Source organism: Cyrtonyx montezumae, unplaced genomic scaffold (genome assembly GCF_038088225.1).
Source record: "Cyrtonyx montezumae isolate F1298 unplaced genomic scaffold, pur_monq_1.0 scaffold_10, whole genome shotgun sequence".
Taxonomy (NCBI): domain Eukaryota; kingdom Metazoa; phylum Chordata; class Aves; order Galliformes; family Odontophoridae; genus Cyrtonyx; species Cyrtonyx montezumae.
Genome location: NW_027071826.1, coordinates 43,916,377 through 43,942,591, shown reverse-complemented (window position 1 = coordinate 43,942,591; position 26,215 = coordinate 43,916,377). Strand labels below are relative to the sequence as shown.

General features: G+C 41.3%; 1 protein-coding gene across 8 annotated transcripts in view; it reads right to left on the bottom strand.

Annotated features, from left to right (window-relative positions):
- BRSK2 (BR serine/threonine kinase 2) overlaps positions 1 to 26,215 on the bottom strand; it is a 285,303-nt gene that overhangs the window by 134,278 nt on the left and 124,810 nt on the right. For all 8 annotated transcript variants that reach the window (XM_065755162.1, XM_065755156.1, XM_065755157.1 and 5 more), the window contains exon 2: positions 16,058 to 16,152. In XM_065755162.1, coding sequence (XP_065611234.1) covers positions 16,058 to 16,152 — 95 coding nt within the window. The remainder of the gene's footprint in view (positions 1 to 16,057; positions 16,153 to 26,215) is intronic.

Here is a 26,215-nt window from a genome sequence, read left to right as displayed (position 1 = left end):
TGAGATGACTGGGAGATCCCTGAATCAAATACGAAGATCTGTGAACCACATATATAAGTAAGAGCTTTATGGAGCCCTGTGTCTGAATTTCATACACAAAAGAACTGGCTTCTGAAAGCTGATTATTGCCTTGATTCGCTGGATCAGTATATGCCAGCTGTGAACCTGCTCCTTTCATTCAGCAAAGCACACTCTAGCTTTCAAGACCCCCAAAGGAACTGAAGCAGAGAAAAACATGCGACCCCACAACGGTATAGAAGTCGGCACTAGTTAGAGTGCACTTCCACCAGTCTAACCCATTGCCTGCTGCCTCACTGCAAGTGTTACCAAACTACTGGAAGAGCACGGGGCAAACTGTCCTGAACGCAGCAAATGCTGCACATGTATCAACATGATCTTGACTGAAACTCCTGAAGTCTAATCCCAGTGTGCCTCAGGATCAGTGAAAAGGCAGAACATTTCTGGGAGGCCAGAACTTTGTTCCAATATGCTGGGCCAGTATCCCACAGTGGTGTAGGATACCACCCCTCCTGCAGCAGTAATGAAACCTCAGAAGAGCACTGTTTGAATTAAGGGCTGCTTAGCCTTCTTCAGAATTGGCAGTCTTAGCTGAGGTGAGACTGTCAAACGTAGCTGAAAAAGGAAAAAATGCTTCTGGTAGGCCAGTTAGTTGCTCACAGTACTTCTGACAATGCTGTGACATAGAAAACTGCTTGGAAAGTATGATATGTTACTTGCACAAAAGAAGAGTAAGGCTAGTAGGAAAGGATGAAACTGCCGGTAAGTATATCACTTGTTGCGTTTATCATGGAAGGAGAAAGAGAAGGAAAACCATGCAAATTAGCTGTGGATGTTCTATCAGACTACAACCAGAGCCCGGAGTGAGACAGGGAGCAGATTTCTCCTGTTTCTTTCAAAGAAGTGAATACTGTAGCTTCAAGTTTTTGGGGGTAACCAATAGTTTATACTGCTGTAGGCCAGGAGTGCTACATGCAAACAGAAAACTGTCCAATTTTCCACTAGCTGATGCATCAGCATGCAGAATAACAGAAATGCGGTGCAATTATAGATTCTTAGCACCAGGGAGGGGAAATACAAAAGGATGGGAAGACTAAGGAATGCACAGCATACAGTTTAGAGGTTAAACTGCTCTGGCAAGAAGAAAATATAGCTTTTGTCTATGATAAAGTGGTTGATTTTGCAAAGCCAGGCAGGTATCAAAAACTGGTTAATTGAGGGCAAGAGAGAGTGAGAGTAAAAAGTGAAAACAGAGCAGTCAAGGGGATCAAAACAGCTGCCACGAAGTCTGTTTCCCCTTAGGATTTCTGGTTATCATTTGAAGACAAATGCACTTTCCAACTAACCTATTCTGCGCAGTTCCCTGGAAACACTGCTACCACTGCTGCCTAATGTGCTCAGGTGGGTCTTTACCTGTGTAGTGTCTGTTCAGATTGTGCATTAGGACACATCAGTTGTTATGCCCAATAAAAAAAAAAGAAATACAGCTGTGACAAGAGCATTGTATGCATATCTTCACTTATCCCTCACAGCAGATGGCCAGCAGACATCCCAATGCACGTGCCAGCGTTAACAGTGCATACACATGTAACAATGGGTGTACCAGCAAAGAGGAATCAAAGGCAAGCTCTTATAAAGATGAAGATCTTTTTTGCTTAGGTTTTGCAAAGTTGAATGAAAACAGCCCCTTTGATAAAATAACATTATCTTCCAAAGTTTGCTTTCCACAAGGCTGCAACGCGCCCTCCCCAGGAGCTAAATCTTTATAGATAGCCAACATGTTGTACATATTGCTGTGTTTTGCACTGCAGTATATTTTTAGTGTCAAAGTTGTTATCTGTATGCTGTACTTACAGAGGCACAGCTTCAAAGTACACATGATTTACAAACTACTGATTAGAACTTATTCCTATTCTACCATTGAGTGAGTTCAAGCCTATGGGAAGAGACTAACATCACCAACCCATGCAGTCTATGCCCTTTAGTGCTTTGGGTGCAACGTCAAGATCCCACAGAAATCTTCATGTTTCTTCTTGCATCACTGTGGCACACAGAGAGAAGGAGGTGCCCAGAAGCAAAGAACATTTAGAATAATGAGTCGGATGGGTGGTCAGCAGTTTAAACCAGCCACTTGATGTTACTATAATGAGGCCTCAGTTTAACAGTTGTTCTGCATGCACAGAAAATCTCTCCATCCCAAGGAAATCACTTAAGAATAACATGAATGAAAATCAAATTATCTGTTTGAGAAGAAAGATATTATGGCTTGGAAAATGCATATAATGTGTGGAGAAAAAATGCCCATGGATGAGTAAAAATTACTTACAGCAATAGGATCAGAGAGCCTCAAAGGTTTATCTCAGGGACAAGCACTGTGTGAATAAAACTGAGATTAAGACCTGCAAGTACCTGCAAGTTCTGCTGAATCATTTAATCTTTTGACTTGGAAGGAACTTTTAAATGTCATCTAGTCCAACCAGGGATACCTGCAGCTAGACCAGGATGCTCAGAGCCCCGTCCAGCCTGACCTTGAATGTTTTTAGGGATGGGGCATCCACCCCCACTCTGGACAACCTGTTCCAGTGCCTCAGCATCCTTACTGTAAAAAATTTCTTCCTTATATCCAGTATAAATCTCCTCTTCCTTAGTTTGAAATCATATCCTCTTCTCCTATCACAACCACCTCCTCTAAAGAGTCCATCTCCTTCTTTCCTATAGATCTCCTTTAAGTACTGAAAAACTGCTGTCAGGTCTCCCTGAACCCTTCTCTTCTGCAGGCTGCACAGCCCCAGCTCTCTCAGCCTGTCCTCAAATCCTTTTAGGAAAACTCAGAGCTTAATTCAGTATGTTATACATGTGTTTTGAGCACAGCGGTTTTACTTGAAAAAGAATGAAAGTTATTTCCATTATGGTTAGCAGAATTACATCACATGCCACTTCCTCAAAGGCAATAAACACCTGTTCTATGCTGTCTCTTGCATCAGTTAGAAAATAACAATCTAGCATCCATAACTTCCTGTTGAATGTAGGACCAGCGACCTTTCTCATTTCCACGACTAATTTGTTAAAAATTCTCAGGAATGTGTCTTGTCCATAAAACCCTGAAATGCATTTTTAACTTCGGTTTAGGCTTTAAGCTTAGGATAACTAAACATCTCTACATACACACTGAATTTACCAAGACCTTTTTTCCAAGCTCTGACTTCTTCAGTTTTGCTCAGGTCTCTCATTTCTCTAGTTACACTTAGTGACATGAGTCTAGGTATTCACAGTCTTTAACACAAGAAAAATGCTTGAACTACTGATACATACTTGGTAAAATATTATAACTTTTAAAATTCATATCTGCACATGCAAATAAAAACAGATGATTATTCTGACTAGCTGTTAATAACATTTTTGTTAGGTCAGGCAGCATTAAACTCTGTATTCTGCTATACTGGAGTTCGCAGATTGACAAGAAGCCACTAGCCATGACAGCAGTATTCGTGGCATCCAACTCTGTTGAAGTTTTAGAAACTTTTGAAATAAAGGGACCAGAGCAAACGTACAGCTCCTTAGGCATATGGGGATATTATAAGACCATAGCTCTATGCTGAAATGGGATCTGAGGACACAGTTACCAGAGCTGCCAGACGGCTTATAACCACAGCAGCTGTGAAGGGTAATGGCTGGAGGGTATTCTGTAGAGAGTTGCACACAAAATGCTGAGTAAAAACAAGAGAATGAAGCTAGATTTGCAGTGGTGAATTGATAATTACAGCAATGGGGAGGAAGAAATAGAGGACAATATGAATAGTACTGCTGGTCAAAAAATGTGTAAAAATAAGGGGAGAAAAAACAAGCATCTCCAACTGAATCTGCACCTGCAAAACAAGTTGAAGAGAAGCAGGCTGTAACGAAAAGGACAGCTGGAGAGATGATATCAGAGGATGGAGGTCAAGCCTCTGTGAGAACCAGCAATTTGAGAGAGTGAGAAATGAGAGGCTCAGAAATAGCTAAAACCTCCTTAGAAGAGCTGTGAAGGTATGTCAACATATTCATTATTTCATCCATGGTCTGCTAGCTAGCTGTTCCTCCGTTTACGGATACCATCTCTGCTTTTCTCTAGAGTACTTTTATTACAGCTGTTACAGACTGTTACTCAGTCTGGCTGTGACTCTTGATGTGATGAAACAAGTTGATCATCACATGGAGTTCAAGTTAGACACTAGGGAAAAAATAAAATCACTGGGAGTGTAATAAAGTACTGGTATGGGCTATCCAGAGGGGATGAGGAATCTCAGTTCCTTCAGGTTTCTAGATCAAGACAAAGCCACAGCTCATGTGACTGAGAGGATGGATTATATAAACACTCACTGGTCCCTTCCAACCTTTATTTCTATGATTTCATGCATTACTTCCAATATTTCACACTTTACTCTGCTTAGGAATTATAGCAGTCCGGCTATCCTTGATTTCTCCTTCCTTAATATCCCCTCTCTTATGTATGTAGTAAATCTGCCATTTGCATTACTCTGCTGCCCAGAAGGGGTTTGGTACTCTTAGGTATCCACACGCAAGTACTCCTTCCTATAATCTGCACTTCTTTATCCAAGTTCTCCCAACTTACACCCCTCTAATAATAAGAGAAAATATGATCACAGACAAAAGAAAGCTGTGTGCCACTCTCTCCTCTGCCCACCAATCTCACTTATTAGTTTGTTATTGTTTTGTGGATTTCATAAATAAGAGCTTGATTTAAGAGGTAGAAATGAGCAAACAATAAACATATAAAACCTAGAGGACAATATGCACTCTCATACTCTCTTCCCTTTCTGCTTTGAAAGTACTGCTTGGATAATGAGGAACAAACAAGAGGTTAACAAAGGACAAATGGGATTTAGGAAGGAAATTCAGGGACAGCTGAAGGAGCAGGAGTAAAGAGAGAAAACTCATCAAAGAAAAGAGATAAGAACATTAGATTGAGGGGATTTATTTCAGTGTATTAGGAAGGAAATATAAGAAAAATGTCTAAAAAATAACTTTAGCACAACATACTTTCCACCTTGGGGAAATTATTCTGCTTCTACTAAAAAAGCAAGTACTTTCTGCTGGACCACCTCCACACAATTGAATGTAGACATGCATGCTGTCCTTCTTTCCACAGAGCAACAGCCACTTCCGGTCAGCTACAAGGATCCTAATGGACAACATGATAGAGCCTCCAGAACACCATGAGATGTTATTTGTTCCAGAAGTAATGCCTCCTACTTATTTCCATGGAAACTACAACAGGCATAAAGAGCACAATAACACTATTTGATAGAGCAAATTTTCAGCTACAAAACACTATATTTCAGTATAGTCACCACCATTAGCTACGCACTTTCACCAGCAACAAACAAGAGCTTGCATGCCAAAATTGTAAAATTCTGCTCCAGCAGAGCTGCCCCACTGTTTCACAGCCGCTATGATGACATTGGTGCTAGGAAAATGTTGTCCACGCTGTTCATCTTTCACTAGTCCACACAGATGGAAGACAGAAGGTGCCAAATCCAGACTATGCAATGGGTGCAGTAGGACAGTCCAGCCAAGACTGGCAGTGTTCTCCATGGTCTTTAAACTGGTATGGGGCCTGGTATTATCATGTTGCAAAAGAAAGATTGTCTTCTTCTCTGGCCTGACTCTGGAAGTTTGAGTCTTCAATTTAGTCAGCATCATTATGTAGCTGTCAGAGCTGATAGTCTGTCTGGGTTCCAGGAAGTACAGAAGGATCACTTCTTCCCTGTCCTGGAAGACATTGCATATCACTTAAACCACTGAGGACTGCATTTTGCACTTCATATTCTATGGGGAATTCATATATCAGCACTCCATGGACTGCCATTTTTACTCCAGTTCGTAGTGGTGACATCACATCTTGTCTCCAGTAACAATGCAATCCAGGAAACTGTCACCTTCAGCATCTTGGTGGTTCAACAGGTCCCCAAAACTTGCATATATTGTTCATCCTGTTCCTGTGTGAACATTTGTGACATGCACCTGGCGCAAGCTTTCTGATAATGTAATGTTTCCACCATTGTTTCCAACACGCTGAAGCTGCCATTCAGATCCATTATGCAGTTCTCTGCCCATAGTTCATCTATTCATGCAGATCTGAGATGCTCTTTATTTAATGGTGTGACAGTTGTTCATGGCCATCCAGAATATGGCTCATCTTTCACGTCACTCTTGCCATTGCTGAAATGCACCACCCATCACTTCAGTGTGTTGCGATCCATGGCTGATCTCCATAAACATTCAGCAGGCGTCAATGAATGTCAACAGGTTTTCCACATGAAGAAATTCAGTGACACACCATTGCTTCAGCTGCACTTCCATGTCAGATGCCATTCTGTCAGCAGAGGGGCAATCTGACATTTGTCACATGGCAACAAAACGTAACAGAATACTGACAGGAAGCTTCAACCCCTACCATACCGCCACTGAACACTGTGGGCCAACATAATAAATGAGAGGCATTACTTTTGGCATAACCCTCATAGTCCACTGTTGATTTTTCCCAGATTCTTCCTGCACATTTGTAGCACAACCCTATTAAAAAACTGCTTCACATGTAATAGGGAAAGCTAGCAATATTCCCCATTTCCTTGTACATTTGTTATGGCAGTTTTTACGCATTCTTGGGGGCTTTTCACCTTAGTCATATGAAGTTCTACAGCAGCTTCTTGGGATATAGAAAAATAAGCTAAATACACACCCCATTAAAAATCAAGAGCATTTCTTATGAGCAAACATGAGAAGAAACTAGGTGTTCCTGTCTTGTTTATACATTTTGCTATTATTTATTTATTGCAGATAGGCCTGCATTTGAGAGAAGCAGACGATATATGTTTCTACATTCCAAAGCTGTACAATCACTAAAAGTAGAAACAACTAGAATCACACTTTCCTGTGCTACTCCTTGCAATGCTGACATTTCCTTACCACTTTTCCACTGAAGGTACAGAAGAAGTGGCATTTGCTGCAAGAGCTGCAAGCAATATGAGAATGCTTCTGCCTGTGGTATATGGCAGAAAAAGGACCAGGAACAAGTGGTTATGAATTTCTTATATCAGATTTTTCTTCCTGAGAGTTGACAACTGTTCCCAACTGCCCCCTGCCTTACCAAAATATTCTAAAACATGATTAGGAATGTTAAATTTAGCAGAAGCTGAAGCATTGGTCCCTACTTTCCAGAAAGGACTGGGATCTTGGCTGCATGACTTTTTTGAATTATCACTGAACACTCCTAAAAAGCCAGCCAGCTTCTGGATGTGGCACCCTAGAATTTCTTGCCATTATCTAGAGTCCCTTTTTCCTCCAGGGGAAATGCATGATAACATAACAGAGATGTTACTGAGCATTACAATAATTATCTGCTGAGACTGGAACAGATGCAGAAGTTCAAGATTAAATTCATTCTCTCCCTCCCAATGGTTTGCAGAGAATTACGGCAATATCTCTATTACTGCTCTCACAGCACAAAGACATTGCTGCTGTCTCCTCATGCAGAGACAGAGCACACCATGTTACATTACACCGTATGGATCAAGAATGCCAGGTGTTCTTACTGAGAAGTGATTACTTTTTCCATGTTGGAGCAGAATCAACCACGCCACAACTGCAATTCCATCGCGGCATGGTAGCTGGACCTACAGAACACAAGCTTCAGTTCCCACAGCATTAATGCACCTGAAGATTTTCTTAAGAGACAGAAGAGAAACACCATTTTGTAACAAAATATGTCCCTACATATGTGTAGCATGTGTTTCCAAGGGAGGACAGCAGCAGAATGCAAACAACAGTTTATTGCTATAGGAGTCTGGTTCATGAACAAGCTAGCATATTAGATACGTGCCCGCCACAGGCTGGGCACCTCAAGATGCCAGAATGAAGCATCGTGAGTTTAGAGACAGCAGCTGGTAAAAAAAAGAAAAGCCCGAACTCCTAAAAACTTACTACTAGGCAGGTCAGCCTGTTCGAATAGCAGCAAAAACAAACCCAGATCACATTGTGTCCAGCTCCAGCTGACACTTCTGAAACTAACAATTATATGCACTGGGATTGAGCTTTTGCAGACTTTCCTGCATTTATGCTAACTACTTAATAGTACAAACCACAGGAATAGAGCCAGTGGAGCCTGGTTTACACTTAACAGATTAACAGCAAAACTTCTACGTTCAATACTAAAATGAAAAATTAAAAGAGCAGGCATCTCCTGACAGTGCAATGCCTGGCCTTAGCTCACAGTTGTGCTAGTTAGTATATCCATTAGGTGGCATTTTATTTGGGCTAGGAAACCCTTGTAAGCTACACTAGGCTAAGAAATTGTGGTGGTACAAAGCATGACATAATTGTTTCAGCAAAAACAAAGTTTTTGCCCAGATAGCTTACCTTCTATAAACAGGGATGGACTACATCCCTTAAGTGGGATGGATCGGTATATTGATGTTTGCTCTGGTTATTCTAGATGATAGATGCAGGGTCAAACATCTAAGCCAGTTCTAGTCTCAGTCAATCTACTTAAGGATTGATGTCCTTATCCTAGTATGACATGAAGTCCTAAGCTGTTATTCTGGCGCTTATATGTGTGATTTGGTCCATCCTGCACAACACTCACACTTCTGAGTGCATCTGCGTTTCATTCTGAGTTTTGCTTTCTATCCAGGAAGAAATTGTTTGAGGAAGAAAAAGTTATTTTTCATAAAGAGCTGTAGAACTTAAAAAACTCCATAGTGCAGGCCAGAAACCATGCTCCCTTGCTCCCTTTTCAGCTTTGAAGTTACTTGTTAACTCCTTAAAGATTTGGGGAATGATTTTATTAATTTAAAAAGCATTTCCTATATGTAAATGCAGTCAAATCTGGCAATGCTTCACATGACTCAATTAGGATACTCTCTTCAGTGGCATCCTTTCATTCTCTGCAGCTTGGAAAAAGTTTCATTCTATATGTCTTTAGACTAATTAATCAGACCACACAGCTGGTTGAAATACTGGTAGAAAAAGTCAATTAGAAGAAGTAGTTTTAGTTTGAAGCAGATCAAAATCCATTGCTTTTCAGCATTTTCCACCAACCTTCAGTGAGCAAAGGGAAAAAAGTTTTGAAGGTACTACAGAGACTACAGTTCCAGATAAAAAAAAAACAAAAGTTCTTGCCCTTCACGGTAGCTTCTCCTGGTTATTTTTCCTGGGACACCGAAACAAAAACCTGACAACAGATAAAGACCCTGGTGCTTTCTGCCATTTCCCCATACAGTAACACTTCGAAGGGCCACCTCTCTAGCTGAGGACGTATTGCCCCACAGCTGCGTACTCTCAGAGCCTACCCAAGACATGCCACACCTGGCCCTGGTAACATAAGGCCTGGAGATGCTGGGATCCCAGGCAGAGGTAGGGCTTTCAGCATCTGGAGATGTCAAGCAGGACTCCTAACACCTTGCTATGTAAATGAAGTTGAGCTATGGTCTGTTTCACTCCAAATGCAAGAATGGTGCAGTTACAGAGGAAGCAGTTAAAGAGAGTCAAACAAAAAGGATTTTTAGCGGCTGATAACTGACAGCAGCAGCTTCCCAGGAAGATGAGGACTGGATGGCAGAACACATCTCTGAGAGCAATTGTTGGTCTACTCAGGTAGCAGGGTTACAACCAAGCTAAATGAATGGCAAATGCATTCCTTGACTCTAGCTAGGACTCTGAAAGAAATCTGCTGCGTGACCAAAGCAGCAAGCAACTATGGTAGACACTCTGTGTCTATGTTTTTGCACACAGAGGGCTGTGAGTAGAACACATCTGGTAAAACAAAGATTTCAGCAGACAGCTACAATACGAGCCTGCAGAATTAAAGGTAAGGTGAAAAAAATAGGACCAATTATTTTTATACCTTCCCCAAATGCATCAATCTATCATGCTAACTTTAGAAAACAAAAGGCACGGTGCATACTTGACAGGTTTGTTCCTCTGACAGGTACACCATGTGCTTGTGATTTCTGTTTAATTTCCGTCCTGAAGAATACCTCAAATTGTGCTCCTTGTGGGTGTGGTAGAAAGTGGGGGTGGAGAGTGATTCTTCTCTGAAGGAAAATACAATTATCCAACTTCTTTAACTGCTCCAACAAATGACAATAGGCTTCTAATGCTTCCTGCCAGCACCAGTTTAAAACACAGCACTCTGCATTATACATTCAATAACAGATCCCTAGTCCCAAACCCCCTACAGCAGAAAGGAGACAGGGAAAATAAGCTCCTTTCATTTTCCTGTGTTTTTCATACTGCAAGGTGTGTTTTTTTTTGTCTCTTTGAACTTAGAAGACAGACACACATGAGGCTGTGCTGCGCTAAACGTGTTGCTGCTGGAATATAAACGGGGGACAGAGAGGCAGGGGTAAGGGTGTGTCTGTGTGCTCCTGTTTGACGGGTGTCGATCATTCCTGAGGTTTGTTCAGCACCTACACACAGTCAGACATGCACACTCCTAATTTGCTCTCTTCCAGTGCTAAAAGCAGATAAGCAAGTGGTAATGCTCTAGGGTTAAAGATGAGCCAAACCAAGGGTGACAGCATGTATCTGAAACAAGCACATGCAACAAATATGCAAGGGAAGAACCATGTAAGCACAAACATACTCATCTATATGCAGCAACTTCTATGTTCAGCAGCAGTTAAAGACAGGAATATGAGAAAGTACATGTTTGTTTTGGGGAAATATAATTTCTTTCACAATTTTTCTTTTTCCTTCCACAGATACAAGGTCATTCGGGTTGTTCTCTTCTTGCAGCAATATTCTAACCAATCAGAGGAATAACAGATTGGAGCCAGTAAGTTAGCACAGTGTTTCTTAATAAGGGAGTACAGGAAAGTTTGGTGAATGCTTGAAAGCCTTTTCTTTGGGACATCTATTTAATACATTTAATCAATACTAAATAAATACATTTACTTTCCATCTTATTTGCTGCTTTTAATACAGTGGTCTCCAACATCTTGTGTTCCAGTATACCAGATCAATTTCAACAATAAAATTATATGGTCTCACTTCTTAGTTCACTTGTACCCAATTGTAGGGAGTATTCAGAGAGATTCGGTAGCAGCTTAACATAACATCCACTGCAATCAACAGTAAAACACTCAGATGCTGCAGCTTAAAGAAAAGAAAGGTATTACTGAAGACAGTTTACACACACACACACATCTGAGTTGGTTATTGAAGACCTTGTGTTTGTATGAGTTCAGTAACTTCACAAAAACTATCTTCACTGTGATCAAAGCTGAATTTAAACAAAGTTGCCCTATTCAGTCCATTCCTACTCTGTCTCAGATTTAGCTTCTCCTTGATGTTATTCTAATCTTTTGGTAATCATTTCTGTAGATCAGACCTCAAGTCAGCAGCTGAAAGCAGCCAGGTCAGACAATACCACGGTCTTAAAATTTATCCTAGAAGTCTGAAAATGAGAAATCCCAAAGTGAAGATGTTGCTTTCAAGAATTCCCTTCTCTGACTTACCTTGGGGGAGCCTAGATCTCTGCTTCTACAGACAGGCTGTACAAGCCTCTAACCTTACAATCCAAATAGAGATAAGTGGCTTTCTACAGATCTCAAGTATGTGATTAGAAACTCATAGATTTATGGATTTTGAGGCCACAGAGAGGCTGTTTTTTAATCTAGTCCATGTTAATGCACAGCATGGATCAGGAAATCACTTTCAAATACTTTCTGCCACAAGTCCAGCAGCCAATGTTGAACTAAGATCTAGGATTTAGGAACTACACAGCAGTTGTTTAATGGAAAGCTTAATTTTCTTTCTTTCAGGGGAAAAAAACCCAAACTCATCAGAAATCAGAACTCTTGATTGCTTGTTCCAATTAACAACTTCCTCCACTGCTCAAATAGGCTGAATATTTCTACTTTTAATCTACCTGCAGCTTCCAACTATTTGTTTCCAATTAGCTTTCTGCCCCTGAGACACAAGTTCTCTTTGATTATCAAATGCCTATTCTCCTTATCAGTATTTACAAATCATGACTAAGTTCCCTCTTAACTTTCTCACTGATAAACTAGTCAGACTGAGTTCTCTGAGTGTCTCATTAAGCATAAGCTCTGACTGTTTACTCATTCTCTCAGATCTTTTCTGAAATGTTCCCTATTTATAAAACATTTTCCTTGAAGAATGGATACCTTGACCAGACATGCTGCATTTTCAAATTAACAAAACAGTGACAGTTATCCGCATGACTTCCCATAGCAAAGGGAGGAAAGAAAAACTAAAAAGAACAAACTCACGGAATGGTAAGAAAAGACAAATGAAAAGGGTTAAAAAAGGAGGCAAATATTACTAATAGAAAATGGAGAAGGAAGGAATCAAAGTTAGATATGATGCAAAGCAGTACCTATTTATATGCATGCTTTACTGAGTTATCTTGTTTGCCCTAAGAAGCTGACAAATGAACATGCTACTCATCCCTCCATTCAACTGTATCAGGCAATTAGTGATTGCTGATGCTGATGCTTACATGATCCTCCCTGATGGAGGACACAGTTTTGGAAGTAGGGCTCATTAGCACCACAGGGCTCTAAAACAAGCCTCCAACCCCCCAAGAAAATTAAAAAAAAAACCTCAGCACCTTTCTTTCAAGCCAGCTCCACAAGATAAGTGCAGAAGGGACTGTGATTCTTTCCATCCCCCAGCCTTGAAATACCTGCCTCGCTTCAAGGCTGGCACTGAAAGATTCAGAGTAAACAAAAGGCTCATACGCACAAAGCACACATATGGAGCCCTGGGCTTCAGTCATCAAGCCTGGGACATCTGTGTCTTTCTCAGGATGTCTGCGTGTTCAAATAATTAGTCTAAGGCCAGCTGTCCCCTTCTTGGTCTTCACCCTTTATGCTCCCATTGCTTCTACTATCGCTGCCCTTCCAAAGACCATTTTGTCTGACAGATCACCAAAATATAATCTATTTCTTTTTTTGCTTATTCTTTAGATGGAGGAAGTAGAAGTGGAAAGGACTCCTGACTCCTCCTTCCCAGACCCCTCCACATTTCCAAGCAAGCTTTTGCCACATCAGAGGAAAGACTGACTTGAATTCTCACATTCAGATGTTAAGAACAACAAATACTCGTGCTGGTCCTAAATGCAACCATCAACAATGAGCCTGTGTGCTCTACGAGCACAGTTAGCTCATGTATTCTGGGCCCAACTTCCTTCTCTCCTAAAGTAGTGATTCAGAAGTAATTCAGGGAAATTAATGAGCCCTTCCTACTGTTTTGTGCCAGAGCGTGCTAAATCTACCTCAGGAGGCAGGTCTCAAACCAGCGGACTTATTGAAAGTAGAGCTGAAGAAACCCAGCCCAAGTACTTACAGTTGTGCAAAAGCAGCAGTGAGAACAGAACCAGGACTTCCGTTCTCATCTGTAAAATCTGTACTTCTACCCCAAAACAACACTCCTAAGCAGGCCCCAACTGGAGCTTGGAAGGGAACACTGCTCCTCAGCCTCAACGAGTGAGCCAGGACACACCAAAGCAGACAGCTTGCACGTACAGCAAGCAGCCCCGTCCTCAGAAAGGGCACAAGTACATGGATGAGCCACTTACTGCAGCCTGTGCTGCAGCCTGCCTGCCCATGTATCATCTCCATAGCAGCAGCTCTGTTAATTGAGACCAGCTGCTTCAACTCCAAATTCTTCTCTCCAGAAATATTGATACTACTACGTTATGATTAGAAAGCACTTTACCAAATGCCTCTCAATTTTGCACAGCTCAGATGAAGAGCAGCTGCAGAAAGAAGGGACAGTTCCCTGACTGTACAGAATGAAACAAATGCTCACTGCAAAATCACTGGAGAAATGAAGGCTGTATGAAGTAAGTCAAAATAATGATGGCAGGAGAAAGCAGCCTGCTGCATGTGCTCATGCCTGTCATTTTTGATGTTGAAGGGACTGTGAGCAGACTTCTTCCTTATGCTCTAGGATAAATGGCCACAGCACTGCAGTTTTACAGCTTCATGCGGCAGGTGTGCATATTTGTCAGATGCAGTTTTTCTGTCCAAGGACAGATTAAAGCAAAACCCATCAATCTGGGCCTGGCTTGGAATTGCTGCTGTGGGCTTGATTCGACTCCAGGGCCTGTTCTAAACAGCCCGCTGGCATAGACAGTCACTGTAACCGATAAACTAGTGGCAAGATTTGTGAAGTAGGAATGCCACCACATCACCATGACTTGGCTTCGTTGCTGACTGTCTCCCTGTGGCTGCTGACTCCATGCAGCAGGCTGTCAGCTGGCTGCTTGGCAATGGTCACACTGGGATTGCTGAAAGCTGAAAGCATTTTTCCCCATCAGTCGGGCTGGATTACACTGGCTAGGGGTACAGTCAACTCCAAATTCACTCAGAAGTCCCAAGCCCCATCTCTGACCATCAGACACAGGGTATTCCTGAAAAGACATCTGGTTACCGTGTTTATGCAAGAACTGGGCTAACCACTTCAATCCCATCTGTTGTCCCAGCCTCCTGAGTACAGAGAACAGAATCCTTGAAAGAGAAAATCTGGCCATGAATGGTTTGAAATGAGAATCATGATACAGTGCCTGGCTTCCTCCTGAGAAGGATGTTGTACAATTTTACAGAAAACATGGCACTCTTCAGCACGCGGCTGTGTAAACAAGGGCCTAACACATCACTTCATTACTCAGATTTTCTACTACAACTGAGGTAATACAACAAAATAAAAGCAGAGAGATCACTTTGCTATGCTATGTGATTTGCCTCCTACTCTGAAAATCAATGATATAAATAAAATCTTTTATACAGATACCAGACTCATCAGCCACCTCTCAGCCAACATAACACTCATGTTTTTTAAAAGTATTCCTACTGTGTTACTCTGGAAAATATTCAAAGTTTTTAGAGTTTCATTCAGATTTTACCATTTACACACTTCATTCATTTTCACTGCGTTCCACTCATCTAAGGGAATCTCTCTTCAAGGCTGTAATTTTCTTACCTACTTCACTTTCTAGTTTCTGGTCTGTACTAGGAGACTGCTTTAATCTACAGTACTGCAGGAGATGGAATACTTCAGTGGAACTCCAGAAGGGTAAGTCTGAGCACAATACCATTGAAAATAAACTTCACACCTAACATTCACTGACTGCATATTCCTTTAATCTCCATTTTCTTTCTGTTCCAAGTAAGGTTGCCATATTTACTTGTGACAAGTAACAGCAGTGGAAAGATATGCTGCGCGTGAAAACAGGGAAGTTACCTGGACTTGGCATGCAGATCCATTAGCACATTTTGCAGGTGACAACTTGATGGCATTCTGTTGATTGCAGAAGTTGTGCTCCCCCACCCAAGCTGAATTTAGCCTCTCAAGTCACCAAATCACATAATTAAACTCTTATGTTTTTTTATTTTTTAATTCTTAGATTTCCAAGATCTGTCAAATGACATTCATATAAGGTGATGTATGTCACAAGATTAGGTAAAAATGAACGGAGCTGTTCTGTGTACTACTGTCATTGGGACTCCTTGACCGTTTCCAACGACACAGCTCTGTGGATTATTAACAGAATTACAACAGTTTACAACACTCATGGATCTTGGTGCATCAGATATCAAAACCCATGCAGCAAGTGTAAGCAGTAGAAGCAGTCAAACAATAGATTTGCCAACCTTACTTAAATCTCTTCCTACTAACATGTAATTGCCTTAGTCTGCAACACACTGCAACCACTGTGCACTACTCCAGCAGTGAAAATCACAATGCCCAATGCACAGCTGCCCCAGCAGAGAAGCAACAACTCTGCAGCTGACCGCTAATTTTGTCCTCAAAGCACAGACATACGCTCATTTCATTTCAGCTGCCCTAACTTCCCCTATAACTGAATTATTTTTATTATGCTTCGCATAATCCTAGTACTGACAGGGATGTTTGTTAAACATAATTAAAGATATTAATTTTGCATGGAACAGAAGACACAGAGCCAAGAACTTTTTTGTTTTTTTTAAATCTCCTATTAGAAAATTACCTTCATTAGCACCGACTCGCTGAGCTTCTCTCTGTTGACAATTTTTATCGCAACCTTCTGACATGTGACACAGTGAACCCCCAACTTCACAAGCCCTGCAGGAGAAACAGAGCAAAACAGAAAAAAAGAACTGGTTAGAGCTATCCACAGTTGAGATTCTTCCTAACAGTACATTACTCAGGAATGTAAATCAGCTGGTGTTTTATATTCAAACAAATTTTCATTAGACCCTCCCCCTGCCAGATGAAGCCTTGTGAGTAATGAAGACCCTAAAGCCCACACTGTGACCACTTGGCAGTAAAGCTGCCAGCATCCTCAATTCTGCTGCAGCTTCTACCATCAAAGCTGTATTTTTGTTGAAACATGTACCAGCTCCCACCATTCAAAAAGTGTTATACCAGTACAAAGTAAGATTCTGCTAATTTAATTGCACTAGGTTTGGGGCTTTGCCAACATCTGACATCACTGAAAGCTCAGAAAGCAACAGAGCTAGATGACCAAGCGTGTGCAGCGTACACATAGCTACATTACTTTTAGCCTTTTTAAAACTTTCAGCACTTAATTACCCTGTTGCATGAAATTCATGTTGTGCTGAATACCACAGAGGAAGGGAGGAGCAAAAGTACATACTGATCAACATCAAGTTCTTCTCACTTATTAATATTTACTATATCCTTGTTAATATCTATAACCCTAAACAATTTAATGGTGTAGATAAATGGCTATATTTGGAAAAAGATATGAGTATTCTCATCAGAGAATCAGATCAGGATGTCTGAGTTATCAAAAAGTATGGAATAAAACTCCAAGAATGAAAAGAAAGAGGTAAGGAAAGAAGTCTTATTGTCGGCAGAAATTTGATCTGAATCTGCTGATTCACATAAAAGTACATCAAGAGATCTCTCCCTAGTGACTTAAACATGGTCTCCTGAGCTGCCAACTCCATCCCCAGCAAAAAATTCCTACCCTGAAAAGTTACTTTGTAGGTCTATTCAAGGGAGATCTGTTTTTTTTTGTTTGTTTGTTTGTTTTTGTTTGTTTGTTTGTTTGTTTCTTCCTGCAGCTCTTACTCTCTCAAATGTGGCCATGCAGCATCACACCTAACAGCCTGGATTCTGTCCCACTCCACAATGTGTCCAATTGTCATTTAGTTTAATTCAGTTATAACTCCAGGAAGAAATGGCACCTCCCTGGTGTCAGTAAGGTCTGCTGGGCTTCACAGGGCACTTATGAGCAACGATGTTGCATAGGAAGAAAAAAGTTCAGCTTGGCTTGCAGCTCCTAGGCTGTGTGGCATTAAGATCCTGACCTCATTCTCAGTCCCAAATGCCAAAGCCAAAGACATTGCTTTATTTGCAAAGTGGACACAGCAGATCTGCAGCCCAGAGAAAACAACAACCGTAGGACTTCACACTTTGAGGGATTAAATACTTAGAACACTGCCTTACTTCACACTGTCCTCAGAGATCTGGAGTATCCATCTATTTCCTACAGACACTTGTTCATCTTTTTGCTACAGTTAATCATTGATGCTGAACCATTAACCACAGGTTATTATGCCAAGAAATAACTTTCCGATTCACTTTCTGTCCTCTCTCTTTTATGATGTACTCAAAATTTCTGGATATTTCCAGTCCTGTAATTTTCCACTCTCACTTGGTTAAATGCTGACATCCTCACTTTCTGCTATTACATGAACAACTCACCAGAATTAAGAACACACTGACAAACCCATTCAAAGCTATGTCTGCTCAATAGATGTATGATATTACCTGTAGCACCACAGGCTCTGTATTCACTGCACAGAGCACTTGCAGCCTCCCTTCTGCAGCTTTGCTTTGGCTTTGCCCTGTGTGGGCAGTCACTGTCAGCACCCCTCTATTGTAGGTTCACACTGCTTCAGTCCATGCCCATTCCTTCATTCTGCTTCCATCACAAACCACACTCTTTGCATAACTCCAAATTCCCTGCCCTTATGTTTCTAACTCTTAGAAGAACTTCCAGCACATCTAGACTCTAGGATATGTGACACAGTGCCGTACTATGGTGTTCTGCAGTCACTATTTTAAGAGGGCACCAAAGGTGACAAACAGCTGCTTCCTCTAACTGATCCCCCAACCTTGAGAAAGTGTACATGCTTTTGGAATCTCACACTTCAAGACTCGATTCTAAATGCTTTTCTTCCCAAATCAAGACATTTGCCCCACTGCACTCAGCTATCTGTAACCCTTTTTATCCTTACCCTCACTGAAGCACTTTGTCATTGAGTCACAGACACCACAAATCTCTGGGACATCATCAGACCATACAGGTCATCTTCCCAGTGTCCTCTGCCTCTCTTGCTACTAATCTACCACAGAAACACAGAAAATAAGAATAAACCATTCTGCTTACTTTGGTAACAAAGTTCATCAACTTAGAAAACTTTATACACCTTATAAGATCATACTGATACTGTCCCAATGATTTTACATTGAATTAATTTCATCAGTCTTAGGAAGTCATTTCTGATTTACAGCAGGGTGACAGAGAACAGAATGCGAGAATGCATGATCTAATGTGTTTTTCCATTTTTTCTTAATTTACATTAAAAATTGGAAAAAAAAATAAAAACCTACACTGTCACTGCTATCTGCTCTGTGGGCAAGGAATTCTAACACAGTGCTCCAAACAGGCCTAGACAGAACTTTTCAGCATCCAAAATTCAGGGAATATAATTCTAGGATAATCACTCTGCTTGTGTCTCCCTGCTTTCCCCTTCCTTTTGACATATGCTTGCCAATGGAGCAAAATAAAAACCATCTACTAGTTCATAGCTAAGGTCCTCCTGCTACTAAGAGAAAATCTTAAATGAGCTTGGGAAAAGAAGAACTTGTACCCTGAGCTTCAGTTCTGGTCCTAGCAATTCCAGCCTACTGAGTCACAGATGAATTATGATCGTTTGAACTCCTGTGGGTTTCTGATGCCTTTTACTGGCAAGGACACATTATATATCAGTGTAATGAAATATCTTTGAAGAGAGTAAGAAACTATGTGAGTAAATTGCTGAGCTGCTATTGAAATGAGAAAGAAAAGCAATGCAAGCTCAGGAATAAGTGGTCACGTTGCTGTTTGCAGGGCTAGCGATCTTTCAGTTCTTCTTTGGCTGCATACACAGCTGCTGATGAGCACCTCAAAGTGTACAGCAAACCTCTCATTCAGATGTGTCAACAGGTGAAGTGCTTACTCATACAGCTTATCTACACTTTCCCCCCAGCAGAAGTAACCAAAGAGAACAACCAAGGCTGCTAAGAGGATATTTTGACAAGTCTGCCAAGGCAAGAGTAGGCTGCTTTGTCTTAGGAGCTGTGAACATCGGGCTGCTTCAGACCTTAGCCACTTAACTGCGCAAGAAACAACCTCATAATTTCAGGCTGGGGAGTAAAGAAGAAATGTACACACAGAAAAGCAAGGGGATGTGTAAGCTAACATTGTCTTTTCATTTATAATTAAAAGTCACAAGCTAAAAAAACACCAAGCAACAGGGACTCCAGACAACACAAAGAAAAGATGGCACACAAGGAAGAGCATAGGGAAGCCTGCAGGCCTGCTGCATCCGAACACAGTACTGACCTACTAACAACCACGCTCATGCCGTTTTTTTGCTAGGAAGTCCCACTGTGTGGATGTGTAAAGATGTACAGATCTTTCCTGAAAAGGACAGAAGCTTATGTGATGAGCAAGGGAAAGATTTAGGTCCGCTATACAGATGGACAGCCCACCCTGAAGCAGCAAATCCAGAATCACTTATTTTACCCAAGAAACGTGTGTTGCAGAGATGATGACACAAGCTTTCCCTCCAGAGATGAGCACACAGCCATCCCTGTAGCAATCATCTCTGCATCTTTTCAGAGACGGACAGGACTTCAGAAAAGTCTGATGTACTTCTGCCTTACACTGTGCGTGGGAATTTGCTCTAACACACACTAAACACGACAGAAAGAGGTGGTGCTATTTCATAAGAACTCCACAGGGTCGTGAACAGCAGCACAAGTGAACACAACTGGGGACAGGGACACCTTGCTAATGAGCCCTATTTTGAGAACTAAAACTTGGTTCTTCATTAGAAAAAGAAGAATTCTAGATACAGGAGAGATCTTTTTTTCAATCCTATCAAAAGATGGAATCTGCCAAAGATACCAGTCTGAAACAAATGATCATTTTGAGAGAGAGACTAATAAATCCTAAAATACCACTGCAATTTAAATGTAACATTCATGGTATGTACAGTGTTGACAAATAATGTCCCTACAGTCTTTCAGAAATGTTAAATGCAAGTAACTCATTTTTAATCATAAGAACAGAACCACTTCTAGAAGTGTAATAAAATTGCTACATTTGCTAATTTTAATATATGTAATTTCTGCACTAGAAAAGGAAAGCTTTTCATTTTCTTCTGAAATAAAACCAACCCAATGCCCAACCTGTATTTCTGTCACAGGGAAACTAGGCCCTGACTTCAGATCATCTGCCTGGCTCACGTTGTTCTCTGCTCATTTCACAACAGAGCACACTGTCAGAAAACTTATCTTCTCAAAGATTGAAGCGGAAGGCCCTGGTCTGGCTGGTACTATCTATTTTGGCTGGATGAGCAATTAAAGCAGTGTCTAGAGAGAATATTATTCCTAACTGAGTTAGCTAATTGACAATTAATTCATGTCAATGAATACCTAGCAATGTTAATCTGAGCACTGCAGGATACGAACACTTGTGGCTTACATTGGCACACAGACTAGTACTGGTAACCAACTATTTGAAATCAAGGAGGAACAAAAACCTTAGTCTGAACCAACCCAAGAACACTGCTTTTTAAAAGGCTCAACGTGCCTACACGGTTCTTGAACATGACCTTTTTACATATGGCCTTTATATATAAGTAAAGTAATTTAATCCCACAAAGTGGAGATTACTGTTATAAATCTTAGAATTATTTATTGATGCTCCTTCCTGAAAACTACATGCACTGCTATCTGTGAGATCTGCAAACCTTCAAGGATGCCAGTTTAGAAAATCAATCCTTAAAGCAAATAAAAGCATTAATATAACTCAAGTGAAGCATAGAACAATGCTTAAAATATAATATTCTTGCTTCTTATTCTCAACAGTTATTTTCTCAAATGCTATGGTTTCAATTAGGTTTGAATCAGTTCAGTTACAGCGTCCAACCACTGACTGCAGTGAAGTTACTTTAGATCTACAACAGCAGAAAACAGGTTAAAACGTGGCTCGCAGCAACACGATTTCCATAGCCATAAAATAAGGATAACAGCACTTACTTAATCCTTCTACAGTCCTTGCAAGGTAAGTGATTAATCCTTACAAGGAATGCTGAAAAGGGAGGGGACGGGGTACAAGACGTTATGCAAGTTTTACATACTACAACATATTTGGAAAATCACCTCTTAAATATTCTTTCAAAAGAAACGTCTAGATTATTTCTTAGTAAGAGTTTCCATTTTATGTCTCAAACTTTCTAGCTCACACATTTCTGGTTTCCTACAACATGCATCTTATGCACTTCTTAGCTGCACTACAAAGAACTTTGTTATGGGTGTCCTACTTATGGGAACCAATAATTGCCCTTAATTACTCAGCCTACTCATTGAAGAGATGTTTATTTTTCTACAGCATATTGTTATCTCAAATTACTGCCTTTAAAATAAACAAAACCTTATCTCGAATGACACACAAATTACACAGTATCAATTTATAATTGTATTATGGGGAAAGGAGGTATAGGGCTGTCTAGAAATCTAAAAGAATGAGGATGGAGCAACCCAGACTGGTAATGAAATAATTTGACCATGAGATATTCTACAGAGGGCCTCTAGTGCTAAAATGCTGTTTGGAGGGCTCATGCAATAATTGTTTCTAAATTGAATAAAGTGTAATTACAGTAGGACTAAAGCCAGAGTTCAAACACTCAGCAGGAGCAAGGAAGATGCTCATCAGTGCTGGTATTCACGTGCCTCAGCTGAGAGCACAGGGAAGCTGCACACACAATTGTTCCAGCTCAGATGTATTCTCCTGAGCTCCAAGCACTCTCAGACACGCACTGACTCAGGCAGCAGAAGGGATGAATGCCTGAGCTCAGAGATTGGCGAGAGCGATGCAACAGCTCAGACGTGATGGGATCCACACGCCTGATACTAGAGAACAAGAGACGCAGACGCATACTCAGATACACAGCTGCTCACCAGGAGCAGGTTTTATACTGTATGCCTCAGAGATTATGGCAGGATCATCCTCCAAGCTCAGCAGGATCAAAACACACAGAACCAACATCACCTCTATTGATTTTTATCTTGGTCTCTTTCTTACAATATTTCATAAATCAATACTTCTCAGAAACCCGTTGTGCCTGCTGAATATAGTGAAGAACGTGACTGTTCAGCCCTTTCAACACACCTTTCCCATCTCTGCCCACACCCATGAGTCTACAGAGGCCCCCCAAGGAGCTGGGACACACACCTGGGCTTTTGTGAAATTCTGTTATTCCACCAGCTAAGCTTAAGCAAACTCCTCAAGTCCTCCAGGAACTGTCAGCAGACTGATGCCCAGTGAGCTGAGCTTCTATTTCACACCAAGTCTTTGTTAGCACATGAAACAAGTGGGCGACTATGCTGTGCTGCCACTGGAGAGGGGCAGACCTCAGCCTCCTGAGCACGTATGAAGGCATCTGGGCAGGACTCTGACTGCCAGCAGACGGGGAAACAGGACAGTGGGTTTGCAACTTGAAAATGAAAAAGAGAAAATAAAATGGATGTATCAAAAAAAAAAACAACAACCCACCAAACAAAAATTCTCACCACGTCGCCATTATTAGGAGACATCTGTGCAATGAACCACAACATTCAGTGACCTACAGAGAAGGCTTGCTAGGCTAATAAGGAGGAGAGACTGCTCAGGGCAGGAGGAGATGGAAAAAGGATGGGAGGAGAAACTGTGGAGAAACTTCCTTACATGCTCTTTCAGTTGATGCTAATCCCATTTTCTAAGCTCATTTCTATCCTCTCACCATACTTTCCACCCTACCTTAGCCTGCCTCCTTCAGGGAGTCCTGCCGCCCTTTTGACCCTCCCATCAGCCAAGATTGTTTCAGCTAGGTTATATGTATATTAAGAACTTAATTAAAAAGAGGGTTAGCACAGAAAGCCTTTACACAGAAGACAGAGGTCACACTCTTCACAAGATTAGGTTCACCACAGAGCACTTCATCTACCCAGCTCAGTGCTGACACAGCTTACCCTGGCCTCTGACATCTCTTAATCACCAACTGACAGATTTCTAACAGGATTTGCACTCACTGCTGATACACTGCACTTCAGCCATGGTTCAAGGAGTAAGTTGGCTTAACTGTACGTGCACCTAGGAGCAAGGCACCAAACAGCAGGTCACGTGCACACCCAGCACATCCCTCTTCCCATGAATTCCCAAAAGGCCTGGTGATGGCAATGGGATTAAGGCTCATAGACGGCCACTGATTAACAGTAAAACTTTAGTAACAGGCTGCATGACATTCAGCAGCCAAGTGAGGAGAGACCTCGTAGGCTGTATCGCTAAAGGAAAAGTAAGGAGACACCCTGATTCTGCCTGAGAGAAAACCCCTCGCCGGTCAGTTAGAAGGACAATGAGCTCCTGAGCAGAGCTGCAGGCTAGCCAAGGAGATGTGGGGTCGGTGACAGAGGCAGGGTGGCCCTGGGGCTGCCAGAGGGACAAGTGATCAGGGAAAGGTTTGGGAGCTTCCAGAAGCAGCCGTAGGGGCCTGCAGAACACAGTTCTGTGGGATGCTACAGAGATCTCATGGCATAATTGTAAAGGATTTCCTTTTCTTAGGGAAACTTCCTCCATATGAAGTATAGAACATCTAAAATACAGTTTTCTTAAATAGATTGAATATGAGAAAACTTAAACTTCTGGCTCAGGGTAATGGGAAGAATGACCATTTGAAAACTGATCTCTGGCTTAAAAACAGTAAAGTCAAAGCAAAAGAATTAAAGGTCAGAATAATTAGACTATTATCATTTTAATGAACAGAAACAGGCATATAAAAACCCCAGTAGTCAGAAGTATTTTCCTCAATGTGGGAATAATAGCTCAGGTCACAGCACGGAGCTGAAAGCATTTATCGACTTCTACATCAAGAAGAACAGAAACCACCTGCTCATGTAATACAAACTTCACTACAACTGATTCACTGTGTTCCTTACAGAGAGGAAAGCTTGGGGTCATATTCAATACACCTCTACAGAAAAGGCCCAAGCTCCTCATTTAGTTAAGGTAAGGCTTATGAGAAACAATGTAGCACCTGGAGAGTAAGGTCAACTGTGCCTACACAAAGAAGAAAGAAAATAAAGTGAATTTAATTTCATTTCAAAAGAAAGATGGTTGGATAAATGCAAACACGCACAACCCAACCCACCTTCTGATACACAGCTTCATCACTTGGAAATTCCTACCAGATAAGAATGTCCTGAAATACAGTTCAAAATCCAATTCAGGCAGGAGCTGTTGATTACGAAAGGACAGTGGCATGAGAACTGTGCTGTCAAAACGCATCTTCGTATCATGCTTCTGTTCCAGGATTTCTATGAGACAACTAATAGGGTTACTGGAAGATCCCACAGTGAATTTTTCTCTTCTGGAAGAATTCACTGGAGGGGATGGTGAGCATCTCCCCAGGTCTGATCTAAAACCTAATAAGGTCAATACAAAGACTCATTTGATCCAGGAATCTGCAGATCAGTCTCTTCATCAGTAATATAAGGCTATCCAAAGCTCGATCACTCTAATGGGCATTGCTACAGACAAAATATGTCAGTGCAGAAAAATTTGGTTGTAGAAGATCTCACAGCTACAGCAAAAGTAATTGTTTTCAGTAGTTAGCAAGTTGTACAACTCTTTGTATGTGTTCACTGTCACTAAAGCAAAACAAATCTGCAGGGAATTTTGCTTTCAAACCTGCAGAGCCTTTTACTGCTCCACTTTCAATCAGGAGGGGTTTTTGCCTTTACTCATACTAGTTCTTTCTTGGTATAAGCAAAACATCCTTAAATTTGCCTCCCCACAAACACCAGTCCAAGCCCAGAGCTGAGGAAAAAGAGTGAATGAGTAGTTCTAGACATCAGCAGAGGACCTCATCTCCAGGGCTTTTTCCTCTGTTTGATTGTTTTCTGTTCTGCTACTATTTGCATTTCATGGTTCCAGACAGCTAGCATGAAGTGTCAGAAGACTCAAGAAGAATCAATCAGAAAAATCAGCTTAAGAAGAAGGACAAGCTGTAAGCCTGGATAAGTAGATAGAAATAAGCAAAAGATCAGTAAGCATCTTCTCTGTACAAGCTACAAAGTCTGGGGAAAGTTAAAAATACCATCTCTAAAGAATGATGCTCCCACATGAGGACCTGGTTTTCTCCATGAGTGCACAGGGATGGATCCCACTGACTTCCTGAGAATTATCTCCAATTCCCACCTACTAAGATGAGGTACAGCCCTGCCAGCCCCTCCCATGAAGCTGCACAGCACAGCTCACACTGCAAACAGCAGCCACAAAGGAGCTCAGCGGTGTGCATCAAAGCCACTCACACTAGCAAGAGGCAGCTCAGAAATAACTGAGATTGCTGCATCTGTTAGGTGTCCCGACATACATAGGTAATAAATACACTGAGATAATAGACTACTGCCCAGCAATACTGTCATTAGACAAATCACGTATCACTTTCCACAGAGCCTTAAGGGATACTGCCTGCTAAGAACACAGAAAATATTGTCTTGTGCTTATGAACATTACACACTTTGGCTTCATATTACAAGCCTCCTAAATGACTAGAAACTGCTATGATATTCCTCACTTGTACTGCAGGTCAGGCCACTTGTACCTCAAGGCTATGGCAAGTTGCATAGTAAGAGTCTCTTCCTGAACAAGAGAATCATCATCAGCTGGATAGCATTTATCTGGCACGACAGGTATCTGGCAGAAACATTATTTGCCTGTGACCCACTGAGCTCCAGATACTAAAGGCTAGAGAGTTGCAGTCCAAATTTTAAAATAATAGTAATAAACAACCCCACCAAATCCAATCAAAAAAAAATCCCACCAAACTTGTAAAAGAGTAAAAAA